Source organism: Phocoena phocoena, chromosome 13 (assembly GCF_963924675.1).
Source record: "Phocoena phocoena chromosome 13, mPhoPho1.1, whole genome shotgun sequence".
NCBI lineage: Eukaryota > Metazoa > Chordata > Mammalia > Artiodactyla > Phocoenidae > Phocoena > Phocoena phocoena.
Window position 1 is genome coordinate 2852294 of NC_089231.1, and position 21672 is coordinate 2873965.

General features: G+C 48.9%; 1 protein-coding gene across 1 annotated transcript in view; it reads right to left on the minus strand.

Moving 5' to 3' along the window:
* ZNF236 (zinc finger protein 236) overlaps positions 1–21672 on the minus strand; it is an 86258-nt gene that overhangs the window by 18289 nt on the left and 46297 nt on the right. The window contains exons 12-24 of the mRNA XM_065890422.1: positions 21344–21604; positions 18072–18316; positions 17253–17354; positions 16590–16741; positions 14415–14518; positions 12905–13056; positions 11938–12150; positions 10049–10331; positions 7693–7796; positions 5740–6105; positions 4835–4980; positions 4499–4739; positions 3921–4100 (exon numbers count right to left, since the gene is read on the minus strand). Coding sequence (XP_065746494.1) covers positions 3921–4100; positions 4499–4739; positions 4835–4980; positions 5740–6105; positions 7693–7796; positions 10049–10331; positions 11938–12150; positions 12905–13056; positions 14415–14518; positions 16590–16741; positions 17253–17354; positions 18072–18316; positions 21344–21604 — 2549 coding nt within the window. The remainder of the gene's footprint in view (positions 1–3920; positions 4101–4498; positions 4740–4834; positions 4981–5739; positions 6106–7692; positions 7797–10048; positions 10332–11937; positions 12151–12904; positions 13057–14414; positions 14519–16589; positions 16742–17252; positions 17355–18071; positions 18317–21343; positions 21605–21672) is intronic.

Below are 21672 nucleotides of genomic sequence, written 5' to 3' on the forward strand. Positions count from 1 at the left end.
CAGCTGTCTCGGCTCCCCGCCTGCTTCACTTCATCAAGTCCCCGCCCTGCGGCATCTGCAGACCCATCAAGCCCTCGCTCGCGGGGGAGAAGTGCCCCCCCACGGCCAGGGCTCCCGCCTCGGGAGGCCGCCCCGACCAGGTCAACCCCCCACCCCTGAGACGTGCTCCCTGGGCGCCCTTCTCCCCTTTATGTATCGCTACTGCCGTTCATCCTACACTGATTTACGGCTTTCTTCAATAAACGTCTGCTCTGTTCGTTTCTAGGACCCAAAATGCAAGGGGACCGTAGTTGCCTGGCCCAACATGACACACCCAGGTTTAGCAGACTTCTTACCATACAGTATGCACCACAGTCTTTCAGTGAATAGAAGAATCACTGGCTAAGAAAGCATTTCAATTAAGCACAAAAAAAAGTCTAGCTGGGGGTACAAACATATCTAAAGATTAAATTTTTTTTCTCAAAAAATGATATACAGAGCTGGAAAATAAAGAGGGCTAAGAAAGTAATGAAATCTCTACAAGGTAAGGCAAACAGGTATGGCATCCTCAACTGTTAACGTTTACTTATGAAGCTGTGACCTATTTCACTGGAGCTCTATTTTTTATTAAAGCCTAGACTTCAAAACCTTAGTAAGATGTCTTCTTTTAATTCTGCCATCCTACATTCAGCTGGTGCCCAAACATTCTCACCGCAGGGCACAAAGTAATGAGCCAGAGGCACTTTCAGCCTGGGTGACACAGGGACAGCTTTGTGACTTGCAGACATACACAATGCCTTGCATATTTGAATAAGATTATTTACCTTTGTTCTTTAGAAGGTGGAAACGACCTTAAAAGGTTAATAACACTCGAGACAGTTCTGTGTCCTAGAACTATACATAAGCCACTAATCATCACAGAATCACATCAAACGTATTAGAACACACAGTTGACACACTCGTCACGCAACAAGACAGGTGGCTTCTCTCCGCTGACCAGGTGCAGAGCCCTATAACTATGAAATGCTATGAAGCCTCTCGTGGCTGGATCGTTAGCTGCATACCTGAAGCGTTTAATGTTGCACTCTGTGAAAGAAGCTGATCATTGCTTATGGTCAAGGTGGCACCCGTAGATTGACTATTGACTGCAGGTGCGGACAATCTTATGCTTCCGTTCAGTTCACTACTTCCATTAGAACTGTGCTGAATAAGATCTTGACCTAAATAGAAATTAATACTGTGATACCTGAGAGTAACACATTAATTCACATACTGGCAAGTATGTTAAACTTATAATAACATCCTTTTAAAAGTGAAAGCTATTTCATTTTTAATACTATTTAAAGAGAAAAAAAAAATGAAAATAAGACCATGAAATACATTTCCCAAAATGAAACTACCTGTTCACACTTTTTAAGCTATAAAGTTTTTAAGTGCGTCTTAAGAGTTCTACTTTAACCCAGAATTTAGGCACTTAGAGCTACACACTTTGTTGAATAAAACTTAAACCGAATTGGAAATACTTCCAAACATGGTAGACTCCCAGCTGAAGCATCGAGGGGCACGAGGGAGGGTACCAAGGCCTCCCTTGCGGCAGCAGTGGCCGCTACAGGTCTCCTGCGGGAGGGTCACTGCCCCACGGCGCTCTGGACGCGCACAGCAGGCTCAAGCACGCCGTGATGTACTCCCACCGAGAGACATGGGCTTCCGTCAGCTTCATTAGCTTGTAACCTTTACATTACAGCATAATTATATAATGTAATCAGATAGTATGGAAACAGAGGAACATGAAAATTAAAAACCCGAGCTGTTTCAATGAAAACCAAAAGACAAAAGGATGCTGCATTCAGCTTCATAATCACCGGCACCCTCATGCCACACTAGAGAAACAGAACTGGGGAATGAGTCTGTGCAACAGGGGTGGAAGTGTGGGCAAAATAAAACGTGCAGAACTCCTACCAGCAGAGCAGACCCATTTTCAAAGACCTGCGGATAAATGCTCAAAATCGTGTAGGCATCGTTTTTCTGACACTCTGCTTGACGTGGCTTTCTATTAATAACTGAAGACATCAGGTAAGAGCACTTTTACTTACACGACAACTGGGGGAGACTGAGGACCCTCCTTGCCTTTTACCCAATGTTTAACTTCTTTCCCGAACAGCTTAGGAATTGCTAAAGGTCTGTACACCTTAACTGAAGTAGTATTTGCATTCTAGCATTCATAAGCATTTATAATTCTGTGCATTCATGGAAAACAGAACATTCGACAAAATAACCAAACATTTCTATAGCACAGCTAGATGCTTTCCACAGGTGACCACAAATTAGAAGTTTTTCTAGACTTCTCAGAATGCGATAAGAAAATGTTGAGTTAGTAGTCCCCACAGCCAATTCTCATTACACACAATAATGAGAAGTAAAGGAATAAGAAATCTTAAGCCCAGAGTTTGGGCAACCCTTATATTTCCTCAACTGACAAAGATTTCTCCTAGGATAACCCTTTTAAGCTTTTTTTTTTTTTAAATTGCAGTTATATTCACCTAATACACTAAAAATTAACAATAAAATAACTAAATGATCGATAATAGGAAAACATAGGAGAAACAGAAGTACAAGCCACAAACACAAAAACACATTTGCCGAACTATATGTTATGTGTTTTTTGTACAGGACTAGCACAACCCCTCAAATATTGAGATTATGCAAAAAAAGTTAATTCCATCAACAAAACAGCTTTCTGAAAATAACTCTTCCATGTTTCCAACATTAAAATTCAAATATATATATATATATATGTATATAAATACACATATATTAAATAAAAAAGAAGAGAGTTAGTGAATTTGATAAAATTCAAAGTTAATTTCTGCTGCCTGCTAGCATCTAAAAACCACTGCGCGTCACTGAGAAGCAAAGCTCCATCCAGGAATAGCTCCTCAAACTTCTCACATAAATTGAAAGGAATAAAGACACCCCTTAAGAAAGCAAGCTTTTGGTTTTCTTCTCAATAACTACTCTTTCTTTTCCAATAATGATTTTTGCAGAAATCTCAGGCAACAGACGTAATAACTACACTGACCGCTCACACGGCTATCAGCCCAGTATTCCAGCCACTGCCATACTGTGTCTCCAGGGAGGTTATTTTGACCCCAGCAAAATGTTTTTCTTTTCTTTTTTTTTTTTTCTTTAAAAAACAACAATCTCATAAGGTTGTTATGAGACTTAAGTGAGTTAGCATTTGTCAAAGTTACTAGAACAGGACCTGGTGCACTGTAAGGGTCAAAAAATTGTTGCTAAATGTAAGAACCACTCGGTTAACATGAAGAGCTCACAGCTGAGAGTCATGTGGGCAAAGCGCACCTGTAAAATATGCTCCAAGCTAACTCAGATGAGAACATATTGTGAGAATTAATGCTCTACACGGGGAAGAACTGACCGTGAACATCACAGGCCTGGAACAGGGAACACATTAGCTGGTGACTCACATGGAGGATGAGCTTGCCAATCTCGGTGGCCTGGGCTGCCAAAGGGTGTCTTCCACCCACTTATCTAGTTCTACCATAATTTTCTGCATAATCTGAGAAGAATTCTGAAAAGGTCAGGGGGGTAGGTATCTGTAATCTCCTAGTGTAACCACTTATACCAATTCGACTCCTTTAGCTCAAAGGAGCATGGTAAGAATTATGAAGCCATGGTTTTCTGCTCTTGGTTAAACAAGATATATGTGACGAAGCTACCTGGCTCAAACTGGACGTGCCGTGAGGAGCCACCACGTTTAATCCCTGGTATCAGATGGGAGCTGCAGGGTGATGATTCTCACATAAATTACAAACACTTCCTGAGGCACTGGATTTAGGCAAAGCTCAGTCTTGCAGGAAAAAGATACAAAAAAGAGTTACCTAAACTGCAGGTGATAGGATTTAAAAAATTTTAAGACTAACCGGAGATGGTCAGGGTGATTTCCTGCGGCGACCCCGAGGACGACGCAGCGGTGGGCCCGGCAGCCTGCGCCAGCACCTGGCTCAGGCTCGAGTTGTTAATGGTCAGGGTGATCTCGTGGGGGCCACTGGAGGTGGACACCAGGCCTTGTGATGTCATCACCTGAGAGAGGTCTTGCGTCCCTGGTCATCGTTATAAAACAGAACAAAGCTGGGCTTAAAAAAATAATCATTTCCTCCTTGTTCATATTAAAATATTTTAGTGCAACTGTTACTTTAAAAAGAGAAGGATTCAAAATACAGTATCAGTCATCTCTAATTCCTTAATCTGAAATCATTTAAAAACAAACAAAAAGCCTTATGAGGAAACAGGAAGCCGGTTCCATGAATGCAATCTCTGTGCATATACTGACTAAACATCATTTATCGTCAGAAAAGCTTACTTTATTCTTAGGACATTTATTCGTTAAGCTTTATAAAGAGAAGAAAACAGCATCCCAGTGTCCCCAGACCAAATCTGTGACTGTCAGCAGCGAGCCGAAACTCCAGCTGTCACAGTCAACCGAAGCGGCAGCTCTCACCACTGCTGCTGGTGGTCAGCACGGAATCCTGCTCCGAGAGCGGGCCTATGGTCAGGTTGGCAGACGTCACCGTGGGCTGCAAGGACAGGCCTGAGATGGGCTGGAGGACCACGCTGGCCGGGACTGTACTGTCTGGTGTCTGAAGGGAGCTGTGCTGCGGGGCCAGGCCGGGCTCCACGGTCGGCTGTGGAGCAAGCAGGTTACCCTGCTGTAGCGTCTGCTGCAGGACACTTGGGTCAATCTGAAAGCACAGAGGTTGTTTGTTGTGATGGAAATTTCACGCTGAGTGTGACTCAGACCATCTGAAAGCACAGAAAAGCCTGGTGGGCGTCGCACCTGTAGCGTGATATTATTAATGCTGGAAGCGTCGATCCCAGAGATTTGAACACTGGGTGCAACCAAGTTAGCAGCCAACTGTAACTGTATGCCCTCGAGGGTGGCCAGGCTTCCGTCTGTCAAAGACACTGTCCAGTCGCCACCAGCTGCAGAGGAAGAACAGGAATGACTGCGTACCAGACACTTTCTCCAACAGGAAAAACGCACTGGGTTTCTAAATACAGACGTTCTAAACACATACCGACATGACCTAGCTAACAAATACTGATATTTACTTTACATAGGCACATACATACCTAATTTAATCATCACAAAACAAACCTTGTGAAGTAGAAAATAATATTACCCATTTCAAACACATCAGGAAACTAGGCTCTAAGAGATCACACCGATGAGCCCAGGGTTTAAAACAACGCTATTATCTTGTCTTATTACGCTTTAATCGCACCGTGGGTCATGACACTGAAAGAAGGCCACTCAGGATGTCCAGCAGCTCCTAACAGTTGCTACGTTACTTGTGAGTGCACAAAACACCCAACTGACTAAAATTTAATGCTTTTCAAATACTGTGTGACCAAAGAGCAATTGGATAACTCGTATACGAGAAGCAAGGTTCACGGGTAGCTATAAATTACGTCTCGCTATTAAGTTTGTGAGAATACTAAAAAAGAAACAGGTTTAAGCCCACCAAACTAAATAAAGAGCTGAAGCCTGAAATGCAGAAGTGACGTTAGAAAGAATGGGAAACGGAAAGGCAGCTGCGTCTGGAAGTCGGGACTTCAACCTCCCGCGACCTCGCGGGAAACCCTCAGGAAGGGCAGTGTCCTGAGGCTGAAGGTCGCGCCGCCCACCCCACCCCCACCGTCCCGGCGTCCACGGCCCTGGTGCCTGTCAGCCCTACTCACCGGACACGGAGGCGGGAAGGACGGCCTGGCCCAGCAGGCCCTGCTGCAGCAGACTCTGGTCCAGCTGCCCCGCCAGCACGGGGCTGTTCATGATGAACACGCTGGGGTCGGAGGAGGGCGGAGGGGGCGCGCTCACGGGCTGCGGCCCTTCCGGCGGCCCCCGGGGCCCGGGCTTCCTGGCTTTCTTAGGGTCCGGTTTGTAGTGAAACTGCATGTGCGTCTTCCTCCGCCCGGACGTGCGGAAACGCAGCTCACAGTGGGGACACTTGAACGGCTTTGCTCCTGTGTGCAAACGCATGTGGACCTTCAGGCTCCCCTTGGTGGAGAAGGCGTTGCTGCAGACGTGGCAGCTGAAGAGCTTCTGACCTGGGAGAAGAAGCCGTGCGTCAGCGGGCTGGCCGGGTCGCCCCCGTCGGCCCGCGGCCTGGCTGCCACCGCGCTGCGTCCACCATCCCCTCGCTCCGGAGGGCCGGTGGCCGGAAAACTTAAAAGCAAGCAAAGTTCACTGTCGAGGATCCGAATTCAGTCTTTCCACGACACGGAGGCACACCAAGCCCTGCCGGAAGCGGGGACCCGCCCTGCATCTCGGGCTCCGCTCCCTGATTTTACGAAGCGTAAGCTCACACCTCACCGGTCTTCTCCGCCGACAAAGGGGCGCCCGAGCCGCCGGCACAGGTGGAAGCCGCCCGGCAGACTGCGCTCCGGGCGCACGTGCCCAGCTCCTGGGGCGCCAAGTCCTCTAACACACGCGCGCTGCAGGGTGAAGAAGGCCCGGCGGGCGGGGCTGGGCGCGGCGGCAGGGCCCTGGGGCTGGCGGCGCCTGCTCCCCTCGCGCTGCTCGGGCCGCAGAAGTCAGCTGAGGGGGGCCCTGGAAGGTGTCTTCCCAGAGACCCTCTTCCTAGTCCTGACGCCCAGGAGCCCACACGGAGGCTTGGTGCGCAGGAGGCGTCCTTAGGGTGGCCGGCACCTGCCGCGTGAGCTACCACGCAAGACCCGGGACACAAAGCCACTAAGCGGGTCCCTCCTGACCCTCGGCAGCACCCAGGGCTGCAGGGGAGGGTCAAGCACAGATCCTAAGGAAACAACAGAAGAACTGTCCGTAGAATAGGCAGCTGAAGGACTTCGTGTATCTGTTTACCTAATTCCACACACGAACCCATCAGAAAGGAATCACAGGACTTTATGCCTATGTGTGAAATTCCACTTGTTCTCTCCTTGGCCAATTCTGCTTACGGCCAGAACTTCAGAGTGTAAATTGGTTTGATAGTCATAATCCTACGCGTCCTCACGACGCTAACATTTACTCCGTGTTTACCAGGTGCTACTTTTACTTTTCTAGGCAGTTTAAACCGGGGGGTGGGGGGAGGGTACTCGTGTTTGCCCCATTTTCTACAAGAGGGATGGGCGGGTCAGAGAAGTGGCTCACAAGTGAGGACAGACTCCAACCGGGCAGAGGCCCGGGCCGCCTCCTCACCCACGAGGGCACACGGCGCACAGTCAAGAAGCGAAGCTTGCGTACCTTTTACTTAGGGTGATTAACCTTCAGTTCCTCACATTACGTGAAGAAAATGGCCATGAAATTTGGACGTTAACTGTTTTCCTTTATCAGATTTTCCCCCCACAGAAACAGAATTGCTACCTGGTAAGTGTAATCAGATTTGTGAAATCCCCAGTTTTCACAAAATTTCAACAAACTGAAACTCTGGCCTGAATGAGACTAAGAGGTAATCTTTCTAACACAGGTATTTAACTCTGAGTAAGACAACTTACAACGCCACATCTGGGACCTTTCTCCATGTTGGGAATCACAAATCCTCCATATTCATTTCTTCATGGTTCCTGATTTTTAAGCTTCGTTTCATCTTGAAAGTATGTATGCAAAAAAAATACACAGGAACAAGTACAAAATGCTGTCGGAAGGCATCTACCAACAGTGCAGGTGTTTGCTCTTACCTGTGTGAGTCTTCACATGGCAGTCCAGGGTAGATTTAACAGTGAAACTCTTCCCACATTCATCGCATTTATATGGCTTTTCTCCAGTGTGGATTCGAACATGCCTAGCCAGAAAGCATTTGCAATTAAGTGTCTTTCTTTTTAACTTTATACGCATTTACAAACAACTTCATGATTTAAAGTTTATAGCTATCCGTATAAATAAAAATTATGCGTGACTATGTACTGAATAAATTTAGCAAAACAAAGCTTTTAAGCTTCACTCTCTATAAATAGTACCATAAACAAAAACCCACAAGACAACAAAGTAATCTGCAAGACCAATGAAAACAAGGCTAACTTTCCTGAAAACCAAAGAGAATCTTACAAATCAGCAGTAAGACAAGAAATATCACAGTAGAAAAACAGGCAACACACAGGCAGCGTAGAGAAGAAACACACGCACCCAAATGCCACATGAAAAGGTATTCTCCAGCCTCAGAATTTAAAAGGAGCAAGTTAAAATGACAAGCCATCCCTTTCCCATCTGTCTGACGATGACCCACTGTCGGCTGGGTGGCCTAGGAGCAGGTGTTCAGAGGCTGGGGGATGTAAACGGCACAGCCCTCGGAGGCCAGTGGGTGTGTCCATCAGCACTGACCCCGGACACCCACACAGGTGCACACAGAGCACAGGACAGTGGGGCTGGCCTAGTGATTCCACACTGAAAACTAGGCAGTCATCAACAGGGGTCTGGGATGCCCACACGACAGAACAAGACGTCGCCGTGAAGGATGAAAGAGGTGGGCAGGTACTGACAAAGCTGTCTGAGACCCCACAATATGTAACGATTAAACCGAGACCAGAATTGCGTAAGTTAATGCTGACATGTGAGTAGACATTTCTGAAAAAACGCACAGAAGAAACTGCTGATAGCGCTTGTCTCTGGGGAGGGGGAGGCTCTCCCTTCATAGCCTCCTCCGCTGTTTTCGGTCCTGGCTCGCTTCACCAGGACGCCTGTCCAGTACGCAGTGGGGGCAGCTGAGCCTCGCACGATTGTTAAATGAAGGACGGAGGAGAAGGCAGGCCGGCTACCAGGCCGCAGCAGGCTTCTCGTTTCCAGGGGCACCTGCCGCCTCGCCCCCTCACGGGGGTGCAGGGTCAGCAGTCCCGTCTCCGGGGCGCACCTCCGGGCCCGGCTGGCTGCTCATCAGCACCACCCGCCGGACACGCGCTGCAGGCCTTCTCAGCGGCGCGACGATGCCCACGGGGCTGCCCAGCACGACGCCCTCGTCCGCGATTCGCACCCCTGCCTCCCGCTGGGGCCCTGCCCCACCCCGCACCCAGCGTGCTGCTCCCTTGAGGCCACTGCCCGGTCCTCTTCGTAGCTGAGGGTTCCAGCGTCTCACTCCCGGCCTCGGAGTCACGCTGTCATCTTCTTAGCTCGTTCCTCCTCCCCACCCGCCGGGACACGCCGCCATCTCGGCTCCATGCCCAAGCTTGGCCCGGCCTTGCCCACTGCCCCTCGCCCGTCTACCCGTCCCTCTCTCACTGGCACGTGCCCCTTCCCGCCCGGCAGGAACACAAGGGCAGGGGTTACTGGCTGCACTCACGCAAGAAGCACTTCCAGCCTAGCAGCTTCTGGGCAGCCTGTCTGCCCTCCTGTCACATGCAGGCCTCTGTGCGACAGAGAGGGACAGGAAGACACCTCTTTGGTTTTCTGAAGCAGCCGGCTCTCTTATTACCTGTCTTGAAATCCCGACAGCTCCTCCCTTCAATCACCCTCTACCTTTTACCCAGCAGTTCCACCTCCTGAAGCAAAAGACGAGCGCCCCCCCCGGCCCCACCCCGTAAACGAAAATCCTCCGAATGTTTTAAGAGAGTGCTGTACTTCGGCCTTCTTTCCTGGAGCCCGTCTGTCAGCTGCCCTCCGCCACTCTGCCAGACCGCACGTCAATCACCGCCTCGCGGCTGACGTGGACTCGACCCCCAGTGCTCGGGCCACCTCCCCGTGTGACGGAGCCTCGCGCCATACAGACCGGTCGCCCTGTGGGGCGGGCAGGAACCCGCTGCTGTTCTGTGCGCCTGCAAGGCTGGGCTCAGCGCCGCATCTTCCTCAGGAAATGATTTTTAATTCTCTTTTACTGCGCCCACCGTCACACAGAAATAAGCACAAGCACCCACAGAGCAAGCAAACTTCTAGCTAACGTGCACAACGAGCTCGCAAGGAAGCCTCCAAACGCACACGGGCCTGCAACCATGACTCAAGAAAGGAAGGAGCCACTCAAAGGGCGCCAGGTTCAGACACCGCGGCACGGGTTGCAGAGGAGTGCGCAGACCGCACGTCCACCCCCGGGGCCACGGGCTTGCACCGCACCTGACCAGGTCGCTGGGCTTCTTGAAGCTCTTGGGGCAGTAGGAGCAGCAGTTGGCGTGCTTGGGTTCGGCCTCCAGCTCTGCCTGCCTGTCCTTCATCTCGCTGATGCGGTCCTTCTCGGCGGCCGACTGCACCAGCACCTGCTCTGAGACAGTGGCACTTTCCTGCGGCCGAATCTTGGCCAACTGCGCCGTCTCCTCCTCTGTGAAGGTGATGACCTCGGGACGAGCCTTTCTAGACACATTTCTTTCAGAATTGTCTTCCTCTTCCTCCAGACCCATCTCTAAACAAAATGTAGGAAAAAGGATCAAATCCTAATAAAAAACTAAATGTAACAGAACAACTAAAACTAAACATTTAACTGAAATATGTAAGGTTAAAATTAGCAACTCAATGAGGCTATATTTGGGATGGTAAAAGTTTTTTCCCACCATTGTCTATTGAGAAGCTGGTCAGGGTGGAAAGGCCACGCCTCGGGGGAGGGCTCACTGCCAAGGGCAGACGCCATGGCTGACGGTCTCCGCAAGCCCTGCCAGCAGGCTGGCAGTGGGCTCTGAAAGGGTCAGTGTCCGCACGAGTCAACAGTACTCATACACACAGACGTTCATTTATCAACACGGACACAAAGTGAATTAGCGTTAAGAAGACGAGCAGCCCGAAGGAAGAGACCAAACTGATAACTAGCCAACAGCTGCCAATTAAAAAGACTTACTGAAAGGAAAGAAAACACTTAAAAAATATGTATGTTTAAGTATTCTCTCAGTGAAAGGTAAGGATATAGTTACATCCATTAAAAAAAAAGAATAAGCTGCTGTTAAAATGTAACTGAGAAGGAAAAAAAGGTGTGGCTGGGGACAGGGGACAGGGGGACTTTATTATTGCACAGATGGCTAAAAAATGTTTTTAAAAAACAGTAGAGACACTAAATAGCAAAACGGACGGCGGTCAGAGGCAAAACAGTGAACTAAAAACTGACGGATGGCCCTCTAAGTCGCGCCCCCATCTCAGCACGCTCACTCCGCCAGCATCAACGGTGTGAGGTGCACGGTGCCGGCTGCAGCACAGACAGGAGCCCAGGCCCCAGGACCCCGTGTAAACTACCGACAGCGTTAACTCACACTGCACATGGAACAAGGGCGTTTAAAAAATTTAAAACGCTGTGCACTGGCGCCCTGTGTCAGAATCTATGCAAGGTGCACGTTCTGTCACCGTAATTTCACTCTGGAACTTGCTAAAAAGAAATCATCTCATAGGTACAAAAAGTATAGGCACAAAATAATCCTCCTGGGATTACTATACTTGGTGTGGGAACTGGGCCCATCAGCTCGTCTACCGTTTAAGTTAGCTTCATGGTATCTCGTGTCGATCAGATGAGAATGTGCGTGATGAATAAGCACAACGCCGAGGGTTAAAGCCCCCTGACCGCCAGCTCTTCCTGTTACACTACAGCACTGGGCAGCCACTGGGCATCCAGCAACAGGAAACCGTGTAATGAAACACAACGGAATTCCGTGCAGTCGTTAGAACTGATGTACACCCGTGCTAATACCAAATTCGCCTGTAATGAACACCCATGGACGACAACACTGCATGTAACGTGCTTTCCTATCAGGGAATTCAGGTCCACCTATGCGTGTGTACATGCATGCGTGGGCGACAGCCTGCCCTGTGCGGGGACGCTGGTATTCTGGTGCCTGGTGACCAGTGAGGTGAGAAGTTTTCCTCCTTGTGCCTCCCCGAATCTTTCTTTCAAAGAGCAAATTATGATTGCTTTCATAATCAGAAAATGAAACAAGTTAATATACTGGTACAAATCACCTCTGAAATGAGTTAATCACTAAGTTTCAGCATCGGCTGATGATAAACCCAAATCAACAAAGGGACCACACCTCCTCCTTCTGCCTCTCCCGGTGCTGACCCAGCCGAGGGGACTGTCTGGTGCCTCTTCATGTGCTTTTTACAATGGACTGTGGTTCGGAAGCCCTGCTCGCAAAACGGACACTTGTAAGGCTTCATGCTCATGTGCGTGGCCGTGTGCCTGGTGAGGCTGCCGTTGGTTGTGAAGGAAGCGTTGCAGACGCTGCAGCTGAACGCCTTTTCTCCTGCGACAGCAGAGACGGGGTCAGAACACGTTCGTTACCTGAAAACCGCACGCGATCAAAGCAAAGATGCGCTCAGCAAGCTGCAAGACCGAGGAGCGTGTACTCGCCGCGGTCCCCAAGTTTTAGGGATTGAGGGTCCTTCAAGAAGGTTATTTTAAGAAGACGGACGGTCATAATGAAGCAGACAGATCATACTAAGCCCTGCCAAGATGTGAAATCATTGCTGGTGGACGAGGAAAATGGCGCGGCCACTCTGGAAAGGCCACTCTGGTTTGGTAAACCCCAAGGTTTAAACAGTTATCGTATGACCAAGCAAGTCCACTCCTAAACAGAGAAGCGAAAACTTGCATCCACACAGAAACGCACAAAACGTTCACAGCAAGATTATTCCTGAGAGCCAGAAACCGGCAACACCTCAGCTGTCCAACAGCTGATGAGCGGACAAGCAGAACGTGGTCTCTCCACACAGTGGACTACTGTTTGGCTATAAAATAAGTGTGACACATGCTACAGCGTGGGTGGACCTTGAACACGTGCTGAGTGAGGGAAGCCAGTGACAAAAGGCACCGTGTCGTATGGTTCCGTTTACAGGAAGAGCCCGGAACAGGCAAATCCGCACAGACAGGAAACAGGTCAGTGGTTGCCTGGGGCTGGGGGCCCTGAGGGGTGTGATGAAAATGCGCTAGAATTCATATGCTCTAGAATCACGTATGGTTTTCCGCGTGTTTACGTCCAGTGCGAGGCAGACAATGACCTGTGTGTGTCTTCTCGTGGGACTTGAGGACCCCAGAGGAAACGAAGCCACGTCCACAGAGCTTGCACTTGTAGGGCTTCTCCCCGGTGTGTGACCGCACGTGCTGCTTCAAGTGGCTGGATTTCTTAAAGCCTTTGTTGCAATAGTCACATCTATACACACAACACAGACCACGTTAATTCACAGCATGATCACAATTGCAACACCTGAGAAGGGAAGAAAAGCAAACACTCTTCACCAACAATCAGTAAACAATCAGGCATAACTGTTACAGAAACCAGGTATGCTCTCCAACACTTAAAACACTGAAATACCAGCAAGAAAAACTTGTTAGGTCAAATTCTGCTCAGACTGTACCCTTAAACATATTTTATTATTTCAAAGTTAGTAAAACCTATAGCAATTCTCCAGGAGAAATAAAATTTGAGTAACTACAAACTGTTCCTTTAAACGTAACAGGGAATTCATTATGCGCTATTTTCTTTACCAAGTCATAAGATGCTGCGAGCCCTTCCGCTGCATGAGGGTCAGAATCACCTGACTCTAGACACTTGGAAATGTCAGTTCGTATACTCTTTAGTTGATAAAATACTTTACCAAACAGATGCTACTAGAGCTATTTTGAATAATATATAAATATGTAGTGTTATTTTCCTCTCAGTTGTTATGAAATATATTAAAATTAAGGATGAAACAATTATAAATTTCAAAATTCCTATTCACATATTATTAAAAATTTTTTAAAAATTCTGAAAGCTTATTCCATTTTATTTCCCTATTTTTTCCATTTCCAGGTTTTAATCTGTGATAGGAAGGGACACAGAGCACACAGCTCGGCACACAGCAGCAAGTTCTTAATAAGTGTTGAATGAACGAATGGGGAATGAATGAATGGCCAGAAGTCCAGGAATGCCCAAGCAGATGTCACAAAGGAATCACAAGAAAACATTACACTAATCTCACTTAAAAATACCCGTGCAAGATCCCAAATTAAGCATTAACAAACAAATACTTGTTGAATAAAGGGAAATGTGACTTAAGTATCAGGAGGTTATATATAAAACACACAAAGAGCCGTGGACAAAAAGGCACGACATAAATTCAAGTTATTTCTGAAAACACGGTAACAGCGGCCTAGAGTGGGGACAGGAAGCTACAGCAGAGTAGTTTATGGGTACAGGCTGCTGCGTCCAAACCCTGCCCATGTCACTTATTAGCTGTAGAAGCTTTAGCAAGTGAGTCTCTTTTGTCTCAGATACTTTCTTTATAAAATGGGGGTGACGACAGGCCCTGTTTCCCAGAGCTTTTATGAAGCTTCAGGAACGGTGCAGGTGGGCACTGGGTGCAGCAGGACGGGCTGCTGCACCCGGAGGAGCGTGCATACCTGTAGGAGCATGCGTACCCGGAGGAGCGTGCATACCCGAAGGAGCGTGCGTACCCGAAGGAGCGTGCGTACCTGGAGGAGCGTGCGTACCTGGAGGAGCATGCGTACCTGTAGGAGCGTGCGTACCTGTAGGAGCGCCGGCTCTGCTCCTCGCTGTCGTCCAGGAACGGGGGACGTGGCGCCTGCAGCTCCAGCTCCTGCTGGGATGACTCCTGAATCAAACGACTTGTCTAAAACATAGTAGAAGCACAGAGCAGACTGCTTGAGCATCTATGAATGAATACAAACACCTAACAACTAAGGATAAGAACACTCATAAATGTGGATTTAAAAGGGAGAAACCCCAATTAGGTCGTTGCAATCATTTGGGCCAAATTAATAACCAAAATCATCTATATCAATTTTAATGAAGAAATACTTATTTTATTTTCCATTAACTTGCTTTAACCTTTCCTTTTTTTTTTCAGTACGCGGGCCTCTCACTGTTGTGGCCTCTCCCATTGAGGAACACAGGCTCCGGACGCGTAGGCTCAGCGGCCATGGCTCACGGGCCCAGCCGCTCCGCGGCATGCGGGATCTTCCCGGACCGGGGCACGAACCCGTGTCCCCTGCATCGGCAGGCGGACTCTCAACCACTGCGCCACCAGGGAAGCCCAATCTTTCCGTATTTTTTATGTCTATTAAGAGACTACTCTTTCATCTGCTCTATTCTTACTGAGAGTGAACAAAACGCCCTGCTTTCTTAAAATACTAAGTCCCCTCGCTTGTCACAAAATCACAGGGGGAGAAAGCATATTCCCAGCCCAGGAGCAGCAGGCCTGGAGACAGCAGCCCCTTAACTCAACACCTTCCGGCCACAGGTGGTACAGCCCAGGGACTGGGCGAAGATCTGCAGGAAACACCCATGTTCAGTGGACAGAGCACAGGCTGACCTTCAGGACGTGGGGGACAGGCGCAGGAGAGGCCAGAACAGTGGAGAACCTGCCTGCGTGCACGCGTTTCCCCTGGCTTCCAGGACCCGCCCCAAAAATCCACGAGTGAGCGGGTGTGCAGTCTTGCTCAGAGGGCTGAGTGAAGGCAAGCCACAGAGACGCATGCCCCCCACCACCCAGATTCAGCGCCTACTGTCAATTACGCAGCTTCGAGCTGGGAAAACGTACTCTGAAAATTTCACTGGAGGGTCCAGGTCCTCCACTTGGCAAAAGTTACCCACAGGGTCTTTTAAAGAGAGAAAATAAGGACTTCCCTGGTGGCGCAGTGGTTAAAAATTCTGCCTGCCAATGCAGGGACACGGGTTCGAGCCCTGGTCCAGGAAGATCGCACATGCCGCGGAACAACTAAGCCCTGTGTGCCACAACTACTGAGCCTGTGCCCTAGAGGCCGCGAGCCACAACTACTGAAGCCCGCGCACCTAGAGCCCGTGCTCCGCAACGAGAAGCCACCGCCATGAGAAGCCCGCGCACCGCAACCAAGAGTAGCCCCCACTCGCCACCACCAGAGAAAGCCTGTGCACAGCAACGAGGACCCAATGCAGCCCCCCCCAAAATTAAAAAGTAAATATTAAAAAAAAGAGAGAGAGGGCTTCCCTGGTGGCGCAGTGGTTGAGAGTCCGCCTGCTGATGCAGGGAACACGGGTTCTTGCCTCAGTCTGGGAAGATCCCACATGCCGCGGAGCGGCTAGGCCTGTGAGCCATGGCCGCTAGGCCTGCGCGTCCGGAGCCTGTGCTCCGCAATGCAAGAGGCCACAACAGTGAGAGGCCCGCGTACCGCAAAAGAAAAGAGAGAGAGAGAAAACAATTCATTTGCCAATCATTTTCACCACTACTGAAAGATTTCCAAAAATGGCAAAATCAATACCAAAACAAAAACTTAAATGCCTCCAACTTGACTAAGAGACGAAAATTTTAAATGATGCATTTAAATATGTATCTTTAGTATGTCAGCCTTCATTATATTTTCATTCTAACATGTTTCTTTAAGAGTCCACATATTAAAATGCTTTGGTTTTCTCGCTAAAGCAAGGCAATATCCTTCAGATGTTACTGAAGTCAGTTACACTCTCCTGACTTTCCTGACTTTTAACAGAAAAGGTAAAGCCACATCATGGGAATGAAATCTTACAACAAAATTGTTTTAAGGAAATAGAAGCCCTATACGAGAAACACTGAGGTTTCCACAGCTGATGCAGCAAGCTTAAAGTTGCAGCAAGTTAACATGCCCTCTTAAGTAAGCAAATTTTAAATAATCACAGTGAAGGATAAGACAGAATCTGCTCAGTGATGAGACCCCTGCAATACTCACTACATTGATCGTATCAGAGCTAGGCACCGGAAGTAAGTTCTGCTGATGGAAGCTCGTGGACAGGGCTTGAGACTCCAGTGTGCTAGAATCTTGTAACTGTTGGACCGGTGGAAACTGAGTCTGTTGATTGTATGTATCAGTCACTGTAAAACCTGAAATAAATTAGAAGACGTTGAGTTCTAAAAAAAATACTAAAGTTACACACACCCACACAAAACCAAAAAGGTTGGTTTTACAAATAAAGGTATTTAAAGGAACATGTCTACTTTCTGAACGGGAATCAGGATCATTAGTTTTTATCAGCAGACTCTAAAGTGATCTGCTCACAGGCAAGAGGCTACGCTCAGCTCCCATCCTTGCAGGGCAGGCTGACACACCAGCCACAAATAAGTCCCAGTTTCTACTCAATTACCTTTCCTTGGCTAGAGACCAGGTGTAGAATGGTCATTAAAGTCCCTTTCTGGAAAATCTGAACAGACTACAAAATAGCGTATGCGTGCCTGTGTACACACACGCACACGCTACCCACGCAAGACGTTATCTGGTCCGATAACTGGTCATAAATTTCAGAAGAGCACTACAAGAAACACTCAAGCTTGCTGTAAAGTTAACCCCAACCAGGCACAGCTCACTGGAGAGCCCCGGGTAAGGCCCACCACTGACCCTGTGACAGACCCGCTGGCTCGAAGGGCTGCGGCGGGGGAGCCTGCTCCTCGTACTGGCCCACGTGCCCTTCCAGAGTGTGCTGCGGGACCACAAGCCTGTCTGAAGACAAGAAGCACAGACGAGGGCGGAAAATTCGTAAACACGGAAGCTGCTTCACATCTATCAACCTGTCCAAAAGGATGCTTCGGTGAGTTTCCAAAAAGCAGCCTCCTTGTTTGGAAAAGACAGTAGGAAGACAATTCATACAGAGGGTACAAACTTACATATGTTGGCTAAAAAGTACAAAACCCTGCTCACAGACCAAATACTTCTTGGGACGCCCATAAAGTAAACAGCAAGCTGACCGGCCAACCGTTCGTCAGGCCCGCAGGGGGCCGGAAGCCTGAGCCGACTCTGTCACTGAGCTCACTGCCCCCCCCCACCTCCCCGTGAGCCGGCATCTTTCTGTAGCGAGACCTCCCTGCAGGAGGCAGCGCGCTGGCTGAGGGGCCTCAGCTCCCGCAGCCAGCGGCACCCAGTCCACGGCCTCACGCTGGGAAGTCCGGGAGCCACGCACCAGGACACGCGTGATCACGCAGATGGGCACTCAGTGGAAACCAAAGACTCTCTCGCGGTAGGCTCAGGGGTGAAAGTGGGTGACAAGCAGCACGTATCGGAAGGTCCCATTTCTACCATTCTAAATGCACCGCAGACTCTCTCACGCTCAGACACACGGCACAAACTGCGCTTTAAAAGGTCAAGGACGAGAGGGCCAGCGGGGACTGGAGTACAAAGGGCTGCAAAACTCCTGAGAGTTAAAAGCTCTGAACCGCTCACCTTCATCTGCTTCCAAAGGCTGACCCGCCATCTGCTGGCCGAGCCCCGCCTCCACGCCGGCGGGCGGCCCCAGGTCCAGCACGGCCCCGGGGTTGTCGGCCACGGCCTCGGCCGTCGGCTGCAGCGCGGTGTTCTCAATCTCCACCTGCCCCTGGGTGGGCACGTGCATGCCCTGCTGGTCCACGGCGCCGTCATCTATCGGGCAGGCCTGCTGGTGCTGCCGGAGCTGCTGGGCAAGCTCAAATCTTCAAAAAATGGACAACAGTCCGCAGCGTCAGCTGCTGTCAAACACCGCGGGCACGCGAGGTGCGATTTGTTCAGTGACAGTTTTCATTTTAAACTGTTTCACTTTGAAGTCGCGGCGGCAATCCAGTTGAGAGTTAAACACTACAAATAATCTGAAAGAAAACCCCCGTGCCCTTATCTCTAAGCGCTTTCACAGACTATAGGGGCCGGAAGGCAACAAGGATATTTCAAAGTCTGAATGATACAAAAGATGCCACTTTTCAAAGCTAAACTCTCCCAATTCAAATTCTGTGATGAGCTGAGGTGTTCAAAACAAGAACTGCATGAGAGGAGGCAGCGCCTTGACAGACTGCTTTCAGTGTTACACACACAACGTGGGAGAGACGGGACCGTCCTGCAACCTGCCAGGCCGTGCGCGGCTCACTGACCAGTGGGCCACAGGCGGCAGAACCTGGACCACGAGGCATGTGGCTGTGATGGTTTTCTGCAAAATCATGATTCCTGTTAATATTACTTTTACGTGTACAAAGCATAGCTGGCATGTTATCATCAAGGCCAACCATTTCTCTTTCAAAGAGAAAAATGAACAATGAATTCAGTGAATGAATCAAAAACACTGGGGAAAAAACAAACAAAAACCCAGGTCAAACAATGATCTGATTAACAGGCTGTACAGTATCTCAGCCATGAAGGGGCTACTCCAGTCAGACTCACACAAGCTCTACCGGACGCTGGATGCCAGAATCACGTGAATCTGCTGATTCAGAATTCCATTCTGAGTTCCAAACAAAGTCCTTCCTCTTCATTTTCTGACATCAAAAACAGTCACTTGGGCTTCCCTGGTGGCGCAGTGGTTGGGAGTCCACCTGCCGATGCAGGGGACGCGGGTTCGTGCCCCGGTCCGGGAAGATCCCACATGCCGCGGAGCGGCTGGGTCTGTGAGCCACGACCGCTGAACCTGTGCGTCCGGAGCCTGTGCTCCGCAACGGGAGAGGCCACAGCAGTGAGAGGCCGGCGTAACGCAAAAAAAAAAAAAAAAAAAAAAAAAGTCACTTCTCAACTACTTTTACTGAGGAGGGGGGGAACAAAAACGTACTGAAAAGCAGCAAAGGAAAGAACACGCACTGTCGCACCTCCACCACAGGGTGACTGTACAGTGGTGCCATGGGTTCACGGGGTCGTCTCCACCACCCTGAAGGAGAGGAAACGTGCCCTCTGTTGTGACTGGTGGAGCCTTGTTTTCTGTTTGTTTGCCTGGGTGTTTTCACAACTCTTACTACAGCGACTTTTTATTTTTACCGTAAGTGTATATGGCATTTTAGCAATTCCCAAGACTTCAAACAAAGGGATCAAACGACTGGAGCTGCTGCCTGCGAGCAGGCAGGTTCACAGCACACGCCATCTATAAGATAAACCCCCAACTCTGCAATGACAGACCTACCCGTCCTTACGCTGCCACCTGAAAGCCACGCACACTCTCCCCTGGCGTAAGCATGGCACGTGTCCCTCAGCAGAACCCTGGACAAGCAGTGGCCAAAGCAACACTCCACTGACAGAAATGACCCGGCTAAAAACAGCTGACCCTCTTCCCGGAAATTACAGCACTGGCCTCTGAGCCTGTAAACTGTACTCCCGACACCACCACAAAAGCACACTGTGAAGGCCGGGCGTCTTGCAGAGAGGCGCCATTCACCATGCTCTGCGCAAGCTGTGGCCGCGCCCCATTTCTCTTGGCAGGGGGGCAGCAGTGCACGCTCTGAGCGTCTCCGCCCCCATGAACTCCCCAGCCCCTGAATGCGTGTGAAGCACAGAGCTTCCTCCATAAAATGCAGCCAAGTATAACTGGATATATAATTGGCAAGAGTCCCCTAACTGACACCACCAATCTCATATTCCCTAGATGGTCTCGAGAAGCACTTAAACTCCTCGGCTACATGATCAACCGTACCAAAATCGAGGAGAGTCAATTCTGTCAAGTGTGCTTCGGCATCCAGAGGGATGAAACCAGAACACCATTTCTCCGAGTTACCTTATTCTATCAGTTGGGAGTTCTGTTTGGTAGGTGATACCTGGACAGAGACATCCGGGTTAAAATACGGCTCAAAGGTAAACATTCTAGGGCAGAAGGCTAATATTCTTTCCTGGTAAGCCTGGTAACTCTTGTTCTCAAAGCCTCCTAGGAGGTGGTCGTGGTCAGCTTGTCCATGCTTTCCGTTACAATACAGAATTCTGTGGCTTCACAGAAGCACCACTGAATAAGCTCCAGACACAGTCAGAAATGCGTCTCTGTAAGGGCTCGTTGGGTCCCCTCCACTTACAGATGAGACAGCCCTCTAAGCAAGCAAAAATCTAAGTTAGGGCTTCCCTGGTGGCGCAGTGGTTGAGAGTCCGCCTGCCGATGCAGGGGTCGCGGGTCCGTGCCCCAGTCCGGGAGGATCCCACGTGCCGCGGAGCGGCTGGGCCCGTGAGCCATGGCCGCTGAGCCTGCGCATATGGAGCCTGTGCTCCGCAACGGGAGAGGCCACAACAGTGAGAGGCCCGCGTACCGCAAAAAAAAAAAAAAAAAAAAAATCTAAGTTAGCTTTAATGATGGATTTATGTGTTAGCTAAAACATGTTTTTTTTCTGTCAACAACCTACAATAATTACCATTCAGATAACACTAATGATATGCCTAGAGGTCCCAGAGTTGACCAAGATTTTCTTTTTTGAAACCTTCATTACCTCATTATAGTAGACACTATCTAGCATTTTATCTACTACTGATTATCAGTTTTAAGAGAGTTTAGAAAGCATTTAGGCCAACACTGACTACTTCAACACTACATTAAAAATAAAAATGATGTGCTTCAGTCTATGGTTCTCAATAGGTCATTAAACACTGATACAGAAGTTTCTTTAGCTCATACACCTCCTGCTACAAGTAATAATAAAGGGAACAAAGACAACTATTTCTTCAAAACGCTCCCCACCATCATCTGGGAATTATAAGGATTGTTAAAAAGTGACCATCAGAATTATACCTACCTATGGGTTTTCATGTGCTTTTTGCAATTTAGTGAGGTCTTAAATGTTTTCTGGCAATAGGGACACATATAGGGACGAAGGTCGTTATGGATGCCCATATGTCGCCGTAAGCTACCACCAGTAGTGAAAGCTCCATTACATATCAGACACTTGAAAGATTTAAGTCCAGTGTGCGTTCGGACGTGTGCTTTGAGCACTCCTGCAGAAACAAAGCCTCTTCCACACTGAGAACATTTAAAAGGCTTTTCACCTGTATGTGATCTAAAAAGAATAAAAATGGAAATGAATAAGCGTGTCACGCTTTCACACTGCTTTCTAATTTAGAACGC